This window comes from Mustela erminea, chromosome 1, assembly GCF_009829155.1.
Source record: "Mustela erminea isolate mMusErm1 chromosome 1, mMusErm1.Pri, whole genome shotgun sequence".
Lineage (NCBI taxonomy): Eukaryota > Metazoa > Chordata > Mammalia > Carnivora > Mustelidae > Mustela > Mustela erminea.
In genome coordinates this window covers 109,466,184-109,488,157 of record NC_045614.1, presented here as the reverse complement: position 1 = coordinate 109,488,157, position 21,974 = coordinate 109,466,184, and the positions used below count along the sequence as shown (strand labels likewise).

The 21,974-nt window shown below is 38.4% G+C and overlaps 1 protein-coding gene across 4 annotated transcripts in view; it reads left to right on the top strand.

The window, feature by feature from the left end:
• The window catches only part of TPRG1 (tumor protein p63 regulated 1), a 239,080-nt gene extending 223,424 nt beyond the window's left edge, over positions 1–15,656 (top strand). For all 4 annotated transcript variants that reach the window (XM_032337959.1, XM_032337956.1, XM_032337957.1 and 1 more), the window contains one exon: positions 10,964–15,656. In XM_032337959.1, the coding sequence (XP_032193850.1) occupies positions 10,964–11,158 (195 nt within the window). In that variant the 3' untranslated portion in view covers positions 11,159–15,656. The remainder of the gene's footprint in view (positions 1–10,963) is intronic.
• Positions 15,657–21,974: the final 6,318 nt, after the last annotated feature.

Here is a 21,974-nt window from a genome sequence, read left to right as displayed (position 1 = left end):
AATTTGTAGTCTCATTTCCCCTTTTTTAACTGTTGCCTTGCTGGGCTCTTAGGATGTGTGGACAGTCTTGCTGGGGTGAACTAATGACCAGTCCAGAGGTGGTGAATAATAGTGAATGGGTCATGAATGATCTATAATCAAATTAAAGGGATCTATAGACCAATCATTTTTACTCTCTTCTGGCATATTTACCCTTCTTTTCAAGGGAAGTATGAAAGTGAACTCATGTTTTGGCAATCAAATGTAACTTTACATCCTTAGTTTCTTAGTTTCCCTTCACATCAATTTGACAAATATTCATTGAATTGCCCATCTAGCCTTGAATACTACATACTAAACAATGTGCTAGTAAGCTGGGATACTGAGAAGAATAAAACAGATTCTTCCCTCCAGACATTTAGAGAGTAGAGGGAGAAAGCAAAAAAAGGTAATTAACAAATTATAATTTAATATGCTAAGACGGTTGATAGAGGGACTCACAAGTTTCTACGGGAGCCCAGAAGAGGGAAAAAGTAAATCCGAAATTAGCAGATATGATAACATTTGAAGTGAAACTCAAAGTATGAGTGATGTAAGCATCAAAAGATGTGAGAAAAGACATTTTAAAATAAAATAAAGGTGGCTGGAAGCTGCAAATTGCCAAGATATATGAAATGTTCTTGAATAAAGAATAGCTCGTTTTAGCTAGAATTTAGAACAAGTTTGTGTTGATTGGGAAGAATTGGGGGAATGGAATAGGAAGAGGATGAAAATCAGGATGTAGAGGAACCTCTCTTAGAGGAAAGAAGCTTCTGTCTCAGCCTCCTTTTTCTCTCTACACACCTGAGCATACCCACAGTGACAGCGACTCCATAAAAATAATTCCAGGTGAAATGTACCGGGATGATAGAAACATTCTATCCAGCTGTGTGTGTGGCTTTTCAATTGGTTTCCAGGGTTGGGTGTTGGATGGACTTGCTCTTTATCCCAGCATGCTTCACTTCCTACAGAGGGAAACTTATAGCCTGAAGGTTTGGAAAACCTGCTCAGCTGAGGAATGTGGGCCTGCAGGCATGAAACCTGGTCTCTTTACCCAGTGTAAACAGGAAGAAAGTTATGGTTGTAATAAGGAAAACTGAGACTCTAGGCAGTGAACTGCTGGCAGACGGCACCTGAAGCAGCCCAGGAGCCCAGTCACTCAGCTGGTAAATAATTGCTATAGAGTCAAGAAGAATGTTCCGGGCTCCCACCACCCTCTCTCCCCCCAACCTCCAACACACCCACCCACCCACACACACTGCTATACTTTACCCCAAGCAGCATTCAGCTCCTATGTAATTTGAGTTGTTAAAACTTGACCCTCTGTCTTTAAGACTGGAATAAAAGAAGGAGCCAAGGGTGGGTGTATAAAAGCTTTTAGAGAAAAGAATGTGGCTGGTGGCATTCATATCAGATGACATGGCGTTCCTGTCACACAGATTGAGTTCAGGTGCTTGAGATGCTCAAAAGCCAGCTTGCAGACTTGGCCTTTTGTCTGCCTTTCCTTCAATGTGCTACTTGTCACTTTGTCTTCATGGTCCCTCCTCCTTTTAGAGGGCTCACCAAAATGACTAGAAATGAAGTGCATCTGACACTAATGAAATGCCAGGTTCATGGAGTATGAAATAGTGTCAACTTTTTCTTCTAGCGCTTAGATGCTGAGGCCACAGAGGCTTCTCTGAATGAAGCTGATGATGAGGACTGGAGAAGCATCCGGTCATCTAATCTAAAGACATTTACCGAGCTAGGAAAAGATATCCTGACAGTCTAGAGGGTGTTTGCGATGGAAATGTCGAGGTGAATTGCATTTTGGTCTTCAAGAAGTCATAGTTTGATGATGATATTGTCAGTGATTTTTTGACAGTATTTGTTGATTCCTGGTAATAGGCTTCCTTAATGGCCTTTGCAATATGTCTCCATATTCCAGCCTCATCTCATTGCATTTTCCCAGCCCTTCCTAAAATACATGAATATGTGTATCTGTACATGGAGAGCTTATACACAAACCCTTCAGTTATTCAAGTTGGTTTAATCTTCACAGCCACCCTCTTCCTTTGACCCTATTATTATTATTTTTTTTAATGGAAAAGGAACGATAAAATTCAGAGAGGTTGAATAACTTGCTCACAGTCATACAGCTCATGAGTGCCTTATTTGCAGCCCAAGACTGGATTGGTTTGATCTCAATACTCATGTTACATCCTGCATACTTCCTTTAGTTCAGTGCTTTCCAACAGGGGATGATTTTTACCTCCTGGGGGACATTTAGCAATGTCTTAAGACAGTTTTGGTTCTCACACCTGGGGTGGGGATACTATTGGTATCTGGTAGGGAGAGGCTATTGAGGATGCTTAACATCCTAAAATAGAGAGAACATTGTCCCTCACAGTAAGGAATTATTTGGCACAAAGTATCAATAGTCCCAAGGTAAAGAAACCTTGGTTTACTTATGTAGACAAACAGCCACACTTATGACTCTAATTCTTAGAAAACTGGATGAAATATTTAAGTGGAGATCTAAATGAAATGTGATAGAATAAAATATTAATTTTTACCTTCAGTAGATGGGAGAGCAAGTGGGAGAGATAGGATTTGCATTTGGTTTTGAAAAATGAATAGGAACATAGACAATATAGATCTTTGTGGACTTGAAAACACTGTCAGAGCTAGAGGTTGCTAGGCAAGCATAGTATAGTGTTTTTTAAAATTTTTTTAGAAGCAAAAGACTTTTTAAAAATAAAATCTTACTTGAAACCCAAATATATAAACCTGTTAAAAATAGAGCAGCTCTAATTGATGTGATTGTAGCAACAGGCGTATGTTACTTCCTTGTCTTCCCATATCTTCTCCCCAAACCATCAGGAATATCTGTAATTCCAACATTGTTAATAAGAACACTTCCTTTCTTTCCAAAAGAATCTTGGTTTGTATAATAAATCGTATGGTCATGAACCTCTGAGGAAATATGGTGTTCTAAGGAACATGGTGTGAAAATTCTGAGTATAATTTTTTTTTCTATCCTTTCTGAAAAATAAGGACCATAAATCCTTTGCTAAATATTAGAGTTTTACTGCTCATAATAACAGTATGTTATAGAAGAGAGGACTCTAACACTTAAGTCAGGATACTTGGGTCCAAGACTTTGCTCAGTTGCTTATAAGTTATTTATCACTGGAAAAATCTCTGAAACACTTGGACCCTCAGTTTACCTATTAGATCCCCTATGTGTTACCCCCAATGCCTAGCATCTTGCCCAACAAAGCTTTCTGAATGTGTGGATTTTTTTTTTTAAGATTTTATTTATTTATTTGACAGAGAGATAGAGATCACAAGCAGGCAGAGAGGCAGGCAGAGGGGGAGAGGAGAGCAGATTCACTGCTGAGCAGAGAGCCTGATGTGGGTTTGATCCCAGGACCCTGAGACCATGCCCTGAACCAAAGGCAGAGGCTCAACCCACTGAGCCACCTAGGTGCCCCTGAATTTGTGGATTCCTAATCTCTGCCCTATAGCCAATCTTGGGTAGGCTATTAACTTCACTTTATGAACATTGCTCTTGACCTCAGGATCTATAATTATTATTTGGGAATCATTGACTATAGACACAGACCTATCATCTCTACATTTCTTCATGCCCCAGACTCATGTATCCAGCTGATATTAGAAATTACTAAGAGGCTTACTGGGTAGACACTTCAAACCACACATCTAAAACAGAATCCTTGATCCCTATACCTCACCAAGTGCAAGCTCTTCTCTCACCGAGTTTTCCCAACCCAATAATGAAATCACTTTCTATCTTCTCACACCAAAAATCTAAGTGTCTTCTTTGATTCCTCTGGCCTCTTCATCCTCTATATTTCCTTAGACCAGTAATTTCTATGACTCTGCATCAGGTAGCATCCTTAAGTCAACCAGTTCTCATGTTCTCCGCTGCTCTTTTTGTCCAAGCCACCATAATCTCTTGCCTGGGCTAATGAAGTGATCTACAAATTCCTCTTAATCTTCCTGTTTCCATTCTTGACTCTAACAGTAAATTCTCCATAGAATAGCCAAGATTATTTAAAACAAAACAAAACAAAAAACAAACACACAAAACCCCACCAAAACCCAAAAAACATACATCATTGAACTTATTTTTAAAATCACTTTGGGGCACCTGCCTTTGGCTCAGCTCATGATCTCAGGGTCCTGGGATGAGCCCCACATCGGGCTCTCTGCTCACATCGGGGAGCAGGGGAGCCTGCTTCCCTCTCTCTCTCTGCCTGCCTCTCTGCCTACTTGTGATCTCTCTCTCTGTCAAATAAATAAATTTTTTAAAAAAATCTTTAAAATCACTTCAAAGTCTTTATATGGCTCACAAGATGCTCTCTGCCTAAGATTTCACTTCAATCCCTTTTGTTTAATCACTATATTATAGCTGTATAGGATTTTTTTCCCTGTTCCTTGAATAAACTAAGCTCATCCCTATCCCACAGACTGTACAAGTGCTTTTATTTTCTCCCTGGACTACCATATGATTGCCTCTTTTTCATACTTTGGGCCTCAGATGAAGTTTTACTTTCTCAGAAAGATGTGCCCTGAATTCAATATCTAAAATAACCCTCAATCCTATCACTTTGCCCTTTTCCACATTTTATTTTCTCCTAGAATTTATCACCATCAAAATCACCTATATTTACTTTTTCTTATACCACAAGACTGTAATACCCATGGGAATAGGATGGCTGTCTTGCCTATTTAGTCACAGTGCTTAGAAAATGCCTGGTGAATAGTGTAGGTGTTTCATTAATATTTTTTGGATGATTTTAGAGCTTTTTAATCTATTAGTGACATTGAAAGTTAGTTTACAGTATTAATACTGACATAAATAATTCATATATACATAGAAAATTGAAGCATGTTATTTTTGACATTAAGATGCAAAATTTGAGGGCACCTGGGTGGCTCAGTGGGTTAAAGCCACTGCCTTCGGCTCAGGTCATGGTCTCAGGGTCCTGGGATCGAGTCCCACATCGGGCTTTCTGCTCAGCAGGGAGCCTGCTTCCCTCTCTCTCTCTCTCTCTGCCTGCTTCTCCATCTACTTGTGATCTCTCTCTGTCAAAAAAATAAATAAAGAAAAAATCTTTAAAAAAAAAAAAAAGATGCAAAATTTGGCCTGAAGAAAGTTAACGTTAGTAGAGTTAAACACAAAATTAAATGACAACTAAAAATACACTCAGAAAAATAATAATATTAAAAGTAATCTTGTCAGAAGAAAACTTAAAAATGACAAACCTTGAAATGGGTAAAAATCAACTTTTTGATTTAATTTAATGGTATATAAATGAATTCATCCAATGGAAATTTTTCAGAAAAAAAATGGAGCAGTTTATAAATTATTTCTTTCAGATGGAAAATTCTTCAGTGAACCCAATTGTCTTAGTGTAATTCATGTCAGAAAACAGAGTCTTAATAAAAATCAGTAATGCTGACATAACTTTGGTGTAGGTTTATATTAAAAAATATAGAGATAAGAGAAACAGAATGAAAGTGTCATCTTGCACCTGGTTTTCTTCGGAACTTTTCTCCTTGATCAAGTGAAAACTTCAATAATCTTGAGGAACTAATATTTAGGATTTTCTTTCAATTAAGAGTTTAAAGGCTTTTTATTTTGAAATAATTTTAGACTTACAGGAAATTGCAAAGGTGGTAAAGTTTCCATGAACCTGTCATTCAAATTCTTCTAACAACTTACATAATAATATAATATAATATAATATAATATAATATAATAATTAAAACCTGGGAATTCAACAGTGGTACAATAATATTAAGTAAACATTGTTAAAATGTCTATACTGCCTAGAGCAGTCTATACTTTTAATGTTATTCTGATCAAAATTCCATGGGTATTCTTCAAAGAGCTGGAGCAAATAATACAAAAATTTATATGGAATCAGAAGAGACCCCAAATCGCTAAGGAAGTGTTGAAAAACAAAAATAAAACTGGGGGCATCACGTTACCTGATTTCAAGCTTTACTACAAAGCTGTGATCACCAAGACAGCATGGTACTGGCATAAAAACAGACACATAGACCAGTGGAACACAGTAGAGAGCCCAGGTATGGACCCTCAACTCTATGGGCAAATAATCTTCGACAAAACCGGAAAAAATATACAGTGGAAAAGACAGTCTCTTCACTAAATGGTGCTGGGAAAACTGGACAGCTATATGTAGAAGAATGAAACCCGACCATTCTCTTACACCACACAAAGATAAACTCAAAATGGATAAAAGACCTCAACGTGAGACAGGAAGCCATCAGAATCCTAGAGGAGAACATAGGCAGGAACCTCTTCGATATCAGCCACAGCAACTTCTTTCAAGATATGTCTCCAAAGGCAAAGGAAACAAAAGCGAAAATAAACTTTTGGGACTTCATCAAAATCAAAAGCTTCTTCACAGCAAAGGAAACAGTCAAGAAAACAAAGAGGCAACCCACGGAATGGGAGAAGATATTTGCAAATGACAGTACAAACAAAAGGTTGATATCCAGGATCTATAATGAACTCCTCAAAACAGACAATCATATTAAAAAATGGGCAGAAGATATGAAGAGAGACTTCTCCAATGAAGACATACAAATGGCTATCAGACACATGAAAAAATGTTCATCATTACTAGCCATCAGGGAGGTTCAAATTAAAACCACATTGAGATATCACCTTACACCAGTTAGAATGGCCCAAATTAGAGGTCTTATTCAAATTTTACTTTTTTTTGATTGTTGTTTGTTTGTTTGTTTTATGTTTCCTAACATCCTCTGTTTGTCCCAGGCTTTAGATCAAGATAACAAATTATATTGAGCTGTTCTGTCCCTTTATTCTCCTCCAAACTGTGACAGTCTTTCATTCTTCCTTTTTTTTTTTAAATTTAAATTGAATTAGCCAACATAAAGTACATCATTAGTTTTGATATAATGTTCAATGATTTATTAGTAACATATAACACCCAGTATTCATCATATCCTTTACTCCTCCTTTGTTTACATGATCTTAGCACTTCCGGTGAATACTGGTCTGTTGTTTTGTAGAATGTCTCTTGATTTGGGTTTGCCTGATGTTTTTGCATAATTGAATTGTGGTCTGCTTTTTTGGTGCAGATACTAGAGAGATGACGTTGTTTGTCTTTACTGTAGGCTCACAACGCGTATATGCCTTATTACTAGTGATGTTAACCTTGATCACTTGTTCAAAATGGTGTATGCTGGATTTCCCCTCTGCAAAGTCTGTATTTCTCCCTTTATAACTGATAAATAACTTGGGGGAGATACTTTGATGTTCAAGCCATGTTTTTTGAAATCCTGTTTTCTGAGTAGAATTTAATATATCCTTCGGCATCCAGAAAACTCTGTTACCTTTTAAAAGCGCATATTAGAGTTAAAAAGCTGTGTTTTGGAGTCTATGATTCATATTAAGGAAATTAGCATTCTAAATATGGAATTGAAGGGAATGGGACTGTGGAAGTCAGTCTTCTCTGCCTATAAATAATGAAAATATTTGTGCTTATAAATACTATGCTTTATAAAATATTTTTGAATAATTAACTTAAATTCATAAGCAATCTGACGAGGTTGGCCTTTAGTATTATTATCCTCATCATTATTATTTTCCCATTTTCAGATTTATAAAGTAAGTTTCAGTGAGATTGTATGGTTTTATCCAAGGTCTAACCATCAGTAACTTTTAGGACAAGGAAACATACCTGGCCTTGTGTATCTAATGCTAAGCATTTTCCCACTATACAGTGATGAAGTAGACATGGTTAGATAGCAGTGAGTTCCATATCATTGGATGTGTTCATAGAAAGGGATGTGGCTTCTTAGTAAGGATGTGGCAAGGCATAACAATAGATGAATGATGACTTGATAAGCTTAAGATCAATTCTGACCTTGAGAATATATGATTATTAAACATAGTGATTAAATGTCCATGTTATTAACTTATTATTTCTTTTCTACTTTCTTCTTTGGAAGTTGAGGAAAGATTAATTCTTTCTGCTTTTCTTATTCAATCAACTAAAACACTGATGGAATATGCTGAAAGGAAGGATGTCCTTCCTTTTAGATGTGTGATTGTAGCTTGTATCTTTCAGAAGCAGCAATGTTCAGATCCTTTTTAAGATCTCAAAGAAGATGTTGGAACTGCAAATAGTAATAAGAAGTACCTTCTATCTGTCATTGCTGTTACCATGGAGAACAAGCAAAACCCTACTTCTTTGTTAGTTACATTCTTTAGTCTCAGTGAAGTGAGTCCATTTTTTAAAATTAATGTTTTGGTATTACTCAATTACTTTAACTCTTACTTTAAAGAAAAATAGAGAGACTAAGTTGGGCACTTAGGGGCACCTGAGTGGCTCAGATGGTTAAGTGTCCAACTCTTTTTTTTTTTTTTCCTTTTAAGATTTATTTATTTATTTAATTGAAAGAGAGCAAGTGAGAGAGAGCATGAGAGAGGAGAAGGTTAGAGGGAGAAGCAAACTCTCCATGGAGCTGGGAGCCCGATGTGGGACTCGATCTCAGGACTCCAGGATCATTACCTGAGCTGAAGGCAGTCACTTAACCAACTGAGCCATCCAGGTGCTCTAAGTGCCCAACTTTTAATTTTGGCTCAGGTCACAATCTCTGGGTTGTGGGATTCAGTCCCTCCTCAGCCTCCGTGCTCAATAGGGAGTCTACTTGATATTCTCTCTCTCTCCCTCTGCTCCTCCTCCACTTGCACATGCACTTGGTTTCTCAAATAAATAAATCTTAAAAAAAAAAAGAAAAGAAAAGTAGAGAGACAAATATATCTATTTATTTGGAAAACCTAGAGATATTGAGGTAGTCCAGAAAACTATGTTGCTTTATCATCATAATCATTTTTTTTAACTTCTGATATTATGATATTATCTAAAATCCATAGATCTCAATGCTTTTCAAAAGAATGAACTAAGGCTCAAAAGGGGAAATGAATTTACAATATTACACAGTTAGAAAATTATAGAAGTTTTATTTGCTTGGCTTTTTTTTTTTTTTTTTTTGGCTTATGGGTTAGGTTAACTAGCAATAGTAGATACATTCTAAATTTTAAATGTTTTTTTCTTACTGATAAGGAAACTAAGACTAGAATGAAGAAGTGTTTTGCTCAAGGGCAATATAAAATTAAGAACCCAGGATAATATCTATATGGAAAATTGTATTATAGAGAAAGACTACAGGCTTCTCTATCTTCATTGAATCATCAATCTTGTGTTAGTCCCTTAAAGCAAAGATTTGTCTCCTCATGGGCAAATGGGAAGAACAATGATCACTTTACATAGTATGCTTAATAATTTGAATTGATATAGGAATATACTCTAATAAGAGTCTTAATTTAGATTAGTGGCCAGTTGCTTAGGAGACAGATTTGTATCTCACTGTGAATAAGATTTTATTCCCCATGTTCTTTTTCACTGTGATGCAGAAAGTGGAGTTACTGTGGGTAAGTCATTTACCTTACATGAGCCTTGGTTTTCTAAGATGGAAGTCATGATAGCTTCTTTGACTTACCTAATACATTTATATAAGAAAGAAATCATGGAAATAAAAAGAGCTTATTGGAAATACAAAGATATGAGCTTTCCTACTTCATTTCCTTGCTTGTTTCTCTATTTAGAATGCTCCCTGAATTACCTCCTCTTAATCCAATTCATCTTGGCTTGAACAAAAAAAGGAATTTTTCTTTTACTCACTTAACTTAAAAGTTCAGGGTCGACTGATCTAATAACTTGAATGACTTTGTCAAGAATTCATCTTACTCTACATCTTAGTTCTTTCACTTTTGTGGGCTTATTTCTCAGTCAGGTTCTTACTATGTGTGGCAAAATGACCATGAATACCTCCAGGCTTGCATTCTATCAGTTTTATAACAATACTGCTCATGTGCTCATTCTGAACCAATCTCTGTGACTAGAAAAATGGAGTCCTCTGATTGGCTAGTCTGAACCATATGCTAAAGTCAGAGCCACTTAAACTCTGTGGGCTAAATTGGATAGGGTGGTTGTCCAAAGAACAAAGGAGGTACTCTTGTTGGAAGAAGTATCTCCCATGACGGAAAGGATGCTGGGTTGGAAAAAAACAACAGCTGTTGACAAGGCTCTTCCTAACCCCATTTTACCCTGTGAACCCTTTAAGGATTGTCTCGAGAATTGCCTTTTGAGGTCATTTCTGATCTTCTCATTACATATGATTTCTCCTTCTTTTGTGTTACCTTAGCATCCTGTGCTTCTTTTGCTTTTTATTTTCACAAACTTTGTGTAATCATTACAAGTTCATTTCTTAGGGGCACCTGGGTATCTCTGTCTGTTGAGCACCTGACTCTTGGTTTTGGCTCAGGTCATGCTCTTGGGGTCATAGGATTGAGCCCCACCTAGGGTTGCATGCTTAGCAACAAAGTCTGATTATCCCTCTCCCTCTACTCCTATCCTGCTCTCCCTCTCTCTCTCTCTCTCTCTCAAATAAATAAATAAAATCTTTAAAAAAAAAAAAGAACTTCATTTCTTAGATTATTGTAGTATCACTTTTTTTGGAGACAGAGACTCTATGTTACTTGTCATTAAATCTTCAGCAACACCCAACAGGTATCTGATTCATAATAGACTACCAGCAAATATTTATTAAACTGACTTCTTAATGTTGTACAAATTATGAAGGATGAAAAATAAACAGGATGAGGCAGATGATTTCATTATGTACATAATCTTTTGACTGATGAATTTATAAAAGACTAACAGAAGCAATGTTGATAATCTGAGAAACAATTTCTAAATAAATAAGGATAGTTGCAGCCTCAAGAGAGTTGTCCACTTAGGTGAGGACTGGCTGGGGAGGAAGTGTCTCTGGACCTACTTTACATTTACTAACTGTGCCTTCTTTTCCTCTTTAGTTGTCTGGGTTCACGTCTAAGCTTGTTCCAGCTATCCAGAATGCCCACAAGAATTCGACTGGATCTGAAAGAGGAAAGGGACTGATGGTGCTAACTGAACCCATTTTGATTGAAACCTACATGGGGCTGATGTCATTCATTGGAAACCGCAACAAACTTGGCTATTCCCTTGCCCGCGGGAGTATTGGTTTTTGAGATGTTTTTTGATGTATAAGTATGCCATCCACTAATACATATTTATCGAAGATTCTGTTTCAGGCCACCATAGTTTTGGATTGAAACAATTCATTACTTCCTAATACTATAACATGACTTTGAATACTCAGTGTCTCAGAAAATCTAAAAGCTTGACTAGACTGATATGTGTACACTTCAGACCTCGTTTAAGTGTAACCAAATTTCCTAAAACCAGAAAATACATTCTCTTAAGCTCATCAAATAATGTTAGAATGCCTGATCATAAACTGAGGGTAGACTCTGGGTTCTTACTCTTCTGTCCTCTAAATGTAGGCATTTTCTGGATCTTGACCTTGAGTCCTTTGATTCTGATCTTTTCTTTCACTGGGGTCTGACTATATCAGGATGAATTACTATATGAGGATGAATTACAAGTCCATATTTATATCCCTGATATTGCTTCAAGATTCAGTTTTGTATTTCTTTCTGCTAATCACATATATCAGTGTTCCAACAGCCACTCACATTCAACATCTTCAAAATCCTAGAGTTCTCTGTCCATTTTTATGGTTCTAGTCATATTCCCTGATATATCTAAATTCCTTGCTAAATAATTTCATATAGGATCTTTCTTTGTCTGCTTGGACAGTTACTACAAAATTCCATAGGCTGGGCGGCTTATAAACAACAGAACTGTATTTTTTTGGAGGCTGGAATTCAGAACAGGCTGCCATCATAGGCAGGTGAGGGCCCTCTTCCCAGGTGACAGACTTCTTGTCATATCCTCACATAGTAAGGGGCAAGAGGGTTCTCTTGTGCTTCTTTTATTAATCTTATTCATGAGGGCTCTGCTTTCATGATGGAATCACCTCCCAGAGGCCACTTTTTAATACCATCACATTGGGTTTTAGGATTTCAGCATATGAATTTTGGGGTGACACAAACGGTCAGACCATAACAATACCAAATTTATGTATGGCTTAACATTGTACCCCAATGCCCAGATGTCAAACTTAAAGTTCATTCTTCTTTCAACCTTGTTCATGAACTCTTTTGCCTTTCCACTTTCATGGGTGTGTATTATTAGATCAAGTCTCTAATTCTGTTTCCCTGGATAATTTTGCCATTGCCTTTTACTTGGGATCTTTGATCTGAGGCTGACTCTATTCTAATCCAGCCTGCATTCGGTTGCCAGATTTCTAAAGCACAATTTGACCCTATCACTCCCGGCTTAAGAAATTTTAGTGGTTCATTTCTTCTGCAGTCTTTTGTTCAAACATTTATTTCATTTTATTTTACAATAGCAGACACTTTCTTCTATTGAAATATGTTTTAGACTCTTAATGTGTAGAGCAGAGAGAAGTAAGGCCACTAAGATTGAAGTGGACATGGGAATGCCTCAGATTCCTCTTTTCATGGGTCTTGGAGGTGCCCCCTGTGGAATGTTGATGGGTCCCAGAAGGTTTTGAAGAGCATGTTTTCAAAAATACTGTCCTATCTTATCCTGTTTTCTTTGCTCTTTTCTCTCATATTTTCTCTCTTCCTTTCCCTGATGAACAACTCAGGAGATTATCTCATCTGTTCTCATCTCTTTGAGTTTTTCTTTTTTCAATTTTACAATTTTATTTTTTTAATATATTTTGAAAAGTTTCTTTGAATGATGAACACCATAAATATTATTACAATGAGCTTTTCAAGTCTGTCTCAAGACTGAAAGTTAAGACACTTTGGTTTGTATTCAAGTTAAAAATTCCAGCTATTTTTTTGGGGGGGGTGTGGCTTGTGAAGAGTTTATTTTTAAAGGCTTTTCTTCTAAAATTTTATTTCTTCAATTTCAAAGATTTGTCCTCTGATTCATTAACAAACATCAATTTGATGCAGACATTCAAAACCCACACCTTAAATAACCTTCATTTTATTTAGTCTTTGTCATTGTTTACTTCCATTAACATTTCTCTTTTTCTCTCTTTCCCCTTCGCAGCACCCACTTCCCCTCAACAGTCCCTGCCGCCCCCCCCCCCCACCATGATGGCAAATATTGTTCTAGTCCCCAAGGCAGGGAACTTCTATTCAGACTGTAAAAGGAAATGTTGAAATCCTTAGCTGTCCTGTCAACAGTAGTGGAATGAAAAGTCGTTGGATTGTTTTGGCAGTGGTTCTGAAGCAGGCATAATTGGCAAATTATTATAACACTGTTGCCCGAAAAACCCTGTTTGCCTCAAGATAGTGGCATTTGTTGGCAGAAGCATCTGAAATGTCCAGCACATTCTTTTGAGTTACCATTTAAGGATCAGCCTGACAATAGACTTCTTTCTGCACATTTGTCCCCTTTGTAACTTAGGACAGACTGTTCCCAAGTGACTTTCTAAAGAGCACAGTGCAGTCCCACCAATGCAAAAGATGAGAGGAGATGTCTCTTAGCCCTGAGGTCTAGACTCTAACAAATAGGATAAGCATTTAATAACACTGAAACTGTTTGCTATGGAGAAGACTGAACTCAGGGATGATGACATGAGAATGCTTTGCACATTTCACAAAGACTGTCTAGTGTGATATCCCATAAACTGATATGTGGGACCTAAAAAGCAGGCTATGACTAGAGGATGAAAGGATTCAGGAGTCTAGAAAGTCTAGAAAGTACGTTAAGGTAAAAAAGAACTTCTTACAGGTAGGGATGTTGAAGATGGAATGGTTGCCCCTTGGAAGAGGGAGCCTGCTGTCACTTGATGTAGGGCCTAGGTGAAGTGGATATTGTGAACAGGATTGACAAATGGGTGATTGATATTATACTTTAAAGCTAAAGACCTTACTATGATCCTCCAAATAATTGTTACTAATGATTAGATAATTAAATCATTTTTTCTTTGAAAAGTATTGAATCAGTCAAATGAGACCCTAGAAAATTACCTCAACTTTCCTAAGATTTAATTTCCTCATCTGTAAAATGGAGACAGTGATAACTTTTCTGCCCACTTCGTAAAGATCTTGTAAGAACTGAATGAAATGAGGTTAAATTATTGTATTAAAAAAACAAAAGCAAACAAAAAAAACAACCCCCCCAAAAAACATTGAGTACCTGCCTGTAGAGTGATAAGACTTAGAAGCAGAAAGTAGGACAACATCCTTGGGAACTATATTTAGTTCCCCCTGGGAATTATTCCCACTATGGACCTACTTACTGACCATCATTCTCCCATTTGATCCTTGGTGTTCTAACTTGGGTTCCTTGTCCATAAGCTCAACAGGAAATACAAACCACAAATCAGGGGACCTACTATATGCCTGGACTGTTCATTCAGACTGTCATCTGAACTATACTAATAAAGTTTCTGAAAGGGACATCATTAATTTGGGAATATGGTTATTTATAAGAGCCATTAAGTATCAGGCACATCATCATAATAATGTCATGGTTGGCCATCTTCTTTATCTGATCTTTATCCCATTCAGGAAGCCCTTGATAAATCTCCTTTCAAAAACTGCTTGAACATCTTTCTTGACAGATAGTTCAAGGTTTCTTGATAGATCTTGGGTCGTTTTGATGGTTAGAATATTCTTCTTCTTTTGTTTAAGACTCTGTAACATCCACCCGCGGAGATTTCAGGAATTAAAAAAAAAAAAAAAATTCTTTTGCTGGAGTGAGTTTAGCTTCAGTTTTCACACTGGGATACCGGGATGTGGGATACTTGGGTACAGAGGTGAGGTTAGTGGATTCTCTAATGTTTACAAGAAGGGGAGCTGTCAAGAATTGGTGAGCCTGACCTTCAAGTGGGCAATAGGGCCTCCTAGGAGGCCTGACCTTTGGCCATTCTCTAAGGCAGAAAAGAGAAGCCAGTTGATATGCTTTGGATCTTTTGCCTCAAGGCCTGTTCTCCTGGTCCCCTTGCTCAAGCAATACTAAGAAAGCCACGCACAGAACCCTGGGGCTAAGGAGTCAGGAAAATCATCCAACCCCATGCGTTCATTTCACAATGAAGCAAAGGGATAGAAACTGGAAAAAAAAAAATGCTCAAAAAGCAGATGGTACTGGGATTAAACTCTAAAGCTTCCAATTTCCTATTCCTGGCCCACTGCTCTTTGTATAAATCTCTATTCCCAGGGAAAGGCATAGCATCTAAATCAGGGCCTCATAGTTGCCGGGCTGATTCTGAGGTAAGAAAACAATAGGTCATCGTTTTTTGAGGGGAATTTCCAGAAATTACCTGTCTTTTCTTAAAGGCTAAGGTCACTCACAGAACTCTCTGATTTCCTATCTGATCGAAAAGCCCAAACAAAGCTGCGGAAGCCAGCCGAGCCAGCAGATATTTTGTAAGGCGGCTTTACCTCTGCCTGGCATTTGGTGGGGCCAGAGAGGGGAGGGCAAAAGTATTAAATTTAGGCTTAAAAGCTCCTCAGAAATTCTTTACACACAAGAGACCAAGTTGGAGAAAAGAAGATGACTCGTGCCAAGGGGAAGAAAGAGAGACTAATGCCTGTGGTTTTCAAAGGTTAACAGCAAAAAAAAAAAAAAAAAAAAGCCCAAGTATTTGCACAGGGATGAATGCTCATTGGCTTCTGGCCAACAGTTATACAAGGGCTTATGCCCACATCCTGTAGCTGTGGTTTAGGGACGCTGCTCATGAGTGACTTCTTGTGCTTAGTGGCAGGAAACTTTAGTCGCTGATGTGTAAACTCACCTTTGGTCTGCACCTCCCACAACGTGCTCCTTAAGCAGTTAGGGGGCCAGGCCTCCTGACTGCCTGGCAGATACCCATTCCTTGGAGGCTAGGGAAGGACTCCTTCTGAGGCCTTGGAAGTGACTGAGGTTTGATCCATGCTTTTCTTATTCCACTTGACTGCGGCAGCCACCAAGAAGAATCCCAGACTCTTCTGCTCACTTCTCGCTTCAGCCTTAAAACCTGGGACAAAAAGTACATGAGCTGGATTTCATTTCAGAGCTGCAGCCAATGTGGAATAATGAGAGGCAAAGTCATGAGGTTGTACCTGAGTCTAGATCTTGTATCTGATGGGCTATTTGTGCTCAGTCTTAAAAGGATCTTAGCAAACATCTCCCAAGTTTCCTCCCGGTGAAGCCACGTGGAATTTGCAAGGAGTTGCTCAAAAAACAGATGGTGATTTTTTGGCAATACCAGGATTAGATCCTACAGCTTCCAATTTCCTGTTTCTGGTCCACTGTTTGTTCCACGTATCTTCCATTCCCAGGGAAAGGCATGACATCTAAATCACTGTATCACCATTGATGGGTTAAATTGAGGTGAGAAAAACGTAGGTCCGATGTAATGAACTCGTGTTTTTAGGCAGATAGGAAGGATCAGGATGCTACATTATGAATGAGAAATATGTCACGATCAGGTTCTCTGAAATAGCCCCCTTGTGTCTCACATCCTGTCAACAGTGCCCACACCATGCATCTCAGAAATTCCTCTTTGCTTTTACATTCTGCTTACTCTTTAGAAGCTGAGACTGGAAGGGACCTTAAGCGTCATCTACTTTAGCCTCCTACCTATTGCAGGAATTCCGTTAAGCAAAACACGTAGAAGCAGCTGCAGACGGAGCTTCTGCAAAAACATTTGCAAGGCAGAGAATCCCTGGCTTGCTTGCTTGCTTTTTTTTTTTTTTTTAAGATTTTATTTATTTATTTGACAGACAGAGATCACAAGCAGGCAGAGAGAGGAAGGGAAGCACGCTCCCTGCTGAGCAGAGAGCCCAATGCAGGGCTTGATACCAAGACCCTGCGATCATGACCTGAGCTGAAGGCAGAGGCTTTAACTCACTGAGCCACCCAGTCACCCTGAATCCGTGGCTTTCTACAACAGCTAATACTATGCTCAGCAGCTGCAGTGAGGAGAAAGTTTTTCTGAACATTGCCCCTAAACCTTCCTCTCTAGAGATTTGTCTATTTGATCCTACATCTTCCTCTGAAGTTACCCCAAATAAATCAGTTTTGTATCCCATGTGGTCATACTTCAAATAAAGGCAGCTAACTGGTATTCTCCCAACAAAGTAGTTGTGTGGGGGTTTTCCTGTTTGTTTTTGACACGAAAGCCCCAGTTCCTACAACCGTTCTTCATGTGATGGGTTATAGAGAGCCCTTACTGAACTTGTCTCTTACTTGTGGTATTTGCTTTGGTTAACCTTTCTTTGAAAATATCATATTCAACACAGGCCTGGCAGTTCATATACAGATTAGAGTGTAGTTTTTCTTCACTTGCCACCACACTACTATTGAGGAAATATGGGTTTTCTTTATCATACTATTTGTTTACAGGAAACTTAGGGTCAGTCTCATACTGTATATAACTTTTTTTTTCTGATTTAGTAATTTCACTTAAGAAACAAATGAAGGGCGCCTAGGTGGCTCAGTCAGTTAAACGTCTGACTTTTGATTTTGGCTCAGGTCATGATCTCTGGTTCAGCCCCAAGTCCGGCTTTGCACTGGGCAAGGAGCCTGCTTAAGATTCTCTCCTTCCCTCTGCAATTCCCAACCCAGTCCCTGCTCATTCATGCATGTGCAGTCATCTCTCTCTCAAAAGCAAACAAACAAATTTTTTATGTACTCATAATAAACCTGTACTAGTTACTAGTAATTACTGATTTTCTTCCTGACTTTTATATTTATTTTTAAATTTTGTTGTTAAAGAATCTGTTTAATATTTAACCCTAAATCGGTAAGACATTTCCTCTTCTATGGTTTCTGGCACCCAAAATTATTTTTAAGTGGGATTTTTTTCCCCCGTCTCCAATCTAGAGGACTTGGTGGGCCTGGCTACCATGATGGGAGCTGAACCAAAACAGTAGTCAGCATGGTTGGATCCTTAGAGATATTTGGCATTGGTTAATTGATTGTTTTGTCCCTAGAGCACAAATAAATGGGCAGCCCACTCAAGTCTTATTTGATCTGAGCAGAAATGAATGGAAGTGTGTCTTGAGTCAGGACACACCACCCCAGCATACCCTTCTCCCCACTGAATCCAGAATGCCCAATTCAATGGCAGCAGTTCCCACTGCCATTTCTGTCGACAGAGAATAACCACAGTGGGGCTACATCTTAAGCATGTCGAGATTTCCCTCATAAACGTATCTCTCATAGCTTTGGTGAAGGAAGCATCTCTGGACCTTCACAGAAGGGAGGTGGGGTCCTACATAATAATCCACTTTGGCCTTTGGATGCCTTCCTTGGGCAATTCAACTTCACTCAGCATATACTTCTTTTGGCCCCATGTTTTAGGCAATTTATGAAGCAAACTGAGCTGTTTTAGTGGCATCAAAACTAGAATTTTAACTTGGTGCAGTGTAATTAGTAAATTTTGTCTGCTCCAATATTATATTTCTTCCACTCTGCTCTAATATCCTTAGGATTGGTTCCCATTCATGTTCTCCGGTTTTTTGCTAATATAAATTTGCAAAACCTCACAATTATTTTGGGTATATTATACTTTCTCATGAGTCACACTTTTTTACTGACTTGTTAGAAACTGAATTTGGTTATGCGTCTACAAACAGTGAGAATGGATTATTATGCATTTAATCAAGTGCTGACTCCAGCTCTACCAGGAATGCAGATGTGTGAAAGTTTCTTTTTTGCTTGAGTAAAAAGTACATTCCCTGACAACTGGTATGCTAGGGTTTTGTTGTTGTTGTTGTTTTGTTTTGTTTTGTTTTTCTTTTTACCTGTTATTAAAGATCATCCTGGGCAGTTTGCTTTCAGATATTGGGACCACTAATACACTCAGGTTTATGTCAACCTTCCAAACCTATGTCGGAATCTAGTCAAAGGGAAATTGATTACCTCGCTATCCTGTAAGACATCACCCTGGTCTGTTTCACTGATGAGATCATACTGATTTAACCAGGTGAACAGGGAGTAGGAACTATTGTAACACTTGTGTGACACATGTGTGGAAATATACCACCCCCAGATTCTGAGGCCTTTGTCATCAAAAGTCGCACAGCTGACTTTTCTAAGGGATCAGTGGTCTGGGACATGTCAAGATACATGTCCAAAGGCAAATGGCAAATTTTCCACCCTCTTATTACAAAGAGAGAGTCACAGTGCCTAATGAAGTTCTTTAGATTTTGGAGGTAATGTATACCTCACTTGGGTCTGCTACTTGAACCCATTGTGCATTTAGTCCAAGAAGTTGCTGGTTTCAAATGGTGCACAGAATAGAAGAAAGATCTAGAACAGGTCCAGGCTGCAGTGCAGGCTATTTTATCACTTGGGTTATATACACAGCAGATCCAATGTTGCTTGTTTGGCCAGCCCCTGTAGGTGAATCACTGGCTAGACATTAGGATTCTGAACAAAGATATTCCATTCTCTTAGATAACAATTTTCTTTTTGGATCACAACTGGGCAATTTTACAGACTGAGCACTTGGCCATAGGGCACCAACTTGTGGTATAGCCTACATTGCCCAACTCAATGTTGTGTGACCCATCAAGTAAAATATTGAGGTATGCACAGCAGAACTCCATCAATTGGGGTTGATATATACATGCTAAGTCTAAAGTAGGTCCTGAAGTCACATGTAAGTTGCATGAGTAAGTGTCCCAGAGAACCATGATATATATTCCTACTATATTTTCTTCTCTCTCTCGGCCCACATTTATAGCTTTGTGGAGAGTTCCTACAACCAGTGGTTTGGGGGAAATTTTTTGAACCTATTTACAAATGGTTTTAGATGATATAGAAGGATTTCTATGATTTGGAAGTATCCAGTTATGGTACTTACTCCACTGGGGATCCTGAGACCAGGTAGTAAGGAAAATTCCTCATAGTGAGCCGAATGAATCAAATGCCCTTTATGAGTACTGCTTTACTACTACCCTCCATTTTCTAAATGAAGAAACGGAGACTTGGACTAGTGATATGACCCAGTTACTGCCACGTGGACCTCACACAGCCACCACAGCTTGTTAATGGCAGAGAGATGATGGCCCTTCTTCCATCCTGCCTCTATCCCGTTTGGATTCAGTTTTACCTCATAGAAACCACTTCACTATTTGAAAGCAAAGTGTTTTAATAGATGGATTTAAGTACTCACAGCATTCTTAGGAAGTCTGGAGGCCCAGGCTCTATGCTGGAGTTCCGGAAGTGATTCCCAGAACAACAGGGCAAAATTGGTCCATCTAAGGATTCGTTGTCAATGCCTTATAGGAAGCTAAGCAATCAGGAAGTTGTTCTTCCAACAGCAGGCACCAGGATCACACCCCTGGGTCACCATCCAATGATCAGGGGCTTCCATTAGACCCACCGGGTCCAGAGCTATGTTGTATCTGCTAGATCTGCACCAGCAAAGTAAATGTGACGCTTTCTGTCTCCTTCCTCCTAACTTATCCTGAAGCAGGACGTGAGAAGGATGTTCCAATTCTTCCTCTTAATAATAATTGCAAGAATTTATTGAGTGTTTCTAGGTACCAGGCAGGAGGCTAAGGTTTTTGTATTCACTGTACCAGTGAATCTTATAACTCTGTCGAGAATATATTGTTATATCCTCCATCTTGAAATGAAGAAAGCAGACTACAAAGAGGCAAAGAAACTTGTCCAAGATTGTGTATTTGTAGATAGAAGACCTGGATTAAGTTGGAACTTGATGATACCCAAATCTAGCTACAGAGGAATCTGAGGTTATAATATTTAGCTTTCTACCTTCTGTAGTACAAAGGGCCTACTAGAGCAAGGTTGGTTGTTGAACTGGCCATCCTACTGGATCCTCCCTTTTATTAAAGAGAGCTGCTAAAGTGTTTTTCCCCTGATTTATTGTGAAGTCCTTGAAGGTACCCCAATTTCTCCTTTAACACAGAACCTTACATAATATGTAATTAGTAGATGTGTTTTTTATGACACCGATGCCATAGGCATTTGGGGTTTAACCCATTCCAGTAGTCCATGTTTAAGCTGCCATGGAACCACTGCCTTTCTGCAGTCTGGTTTTACAGAGCAGTGGCCCAGCTTAGGCTTTCTCCTTGATGTTAGAAAAAAAAAATAGTATTTTGATTTTAGCAAAACCCTTTTTATGCTCCAGATATTGTTGTGGTTACATCAAAAACACATAGCAATTCTCAAAACATATCATAATTATGGAAAGTAAGGAATGACATTTCACAGGGGTTTAAAAAAAAAAAATCATAAGACTAGCTGAGTGATGCCCAGAGGGTCAGTCAGGGGTTTGTTGTAGAAGTATAGGCCACATCTAGAATAAACAGAAGGCGATGACCTGGTAGATACTACAGCCAGAAGAGGTGTATCTAAAGGAAGTGATAAGCTAAGATCTCGAGACTGCCATTGATTTCAGGGAAAGTGATGTGACCTGCAAGCTGTGGAGACCAGGCATCTGATTCTAGTGACTTCTCACTAAAACTGAGTGACTTCAACACTACAGGTAGGGAGCATAGAGAGTAGAAGTGATTTTCACAGAAAATACAATGTGTCCAGATTTGGATAAGTTGCATTTGAAGGCTATGGGACATCAAGTGAAAATAATTCCTATCTAACCAGCAGGTGCTTATGAAGGTGTGTTGTTCAGGAGAGAGGATCTTTGGCTAGAGATAAAGATCAAGGAGTCATCCAAGAATGAGTGGCAGTTAAAATTGTACGTGTAGATGAGATTGTAGGACTTCCTGTAATAATGGAAACCATAATTCTGTGCTGTCAGACACAGTAGCCATGAGCTATGAAATATGACAGATGAGACTTAGAAACCAAATTTTTATTTTATTTCAATTAATTAAATTCCATATAGCCACATGTATCTTGTTCTATTGACCAGCACATATAGAATGAAAAAAAGAGATGGCTGAAAACAAATCCTTAAAAACAAAATGTTGAATA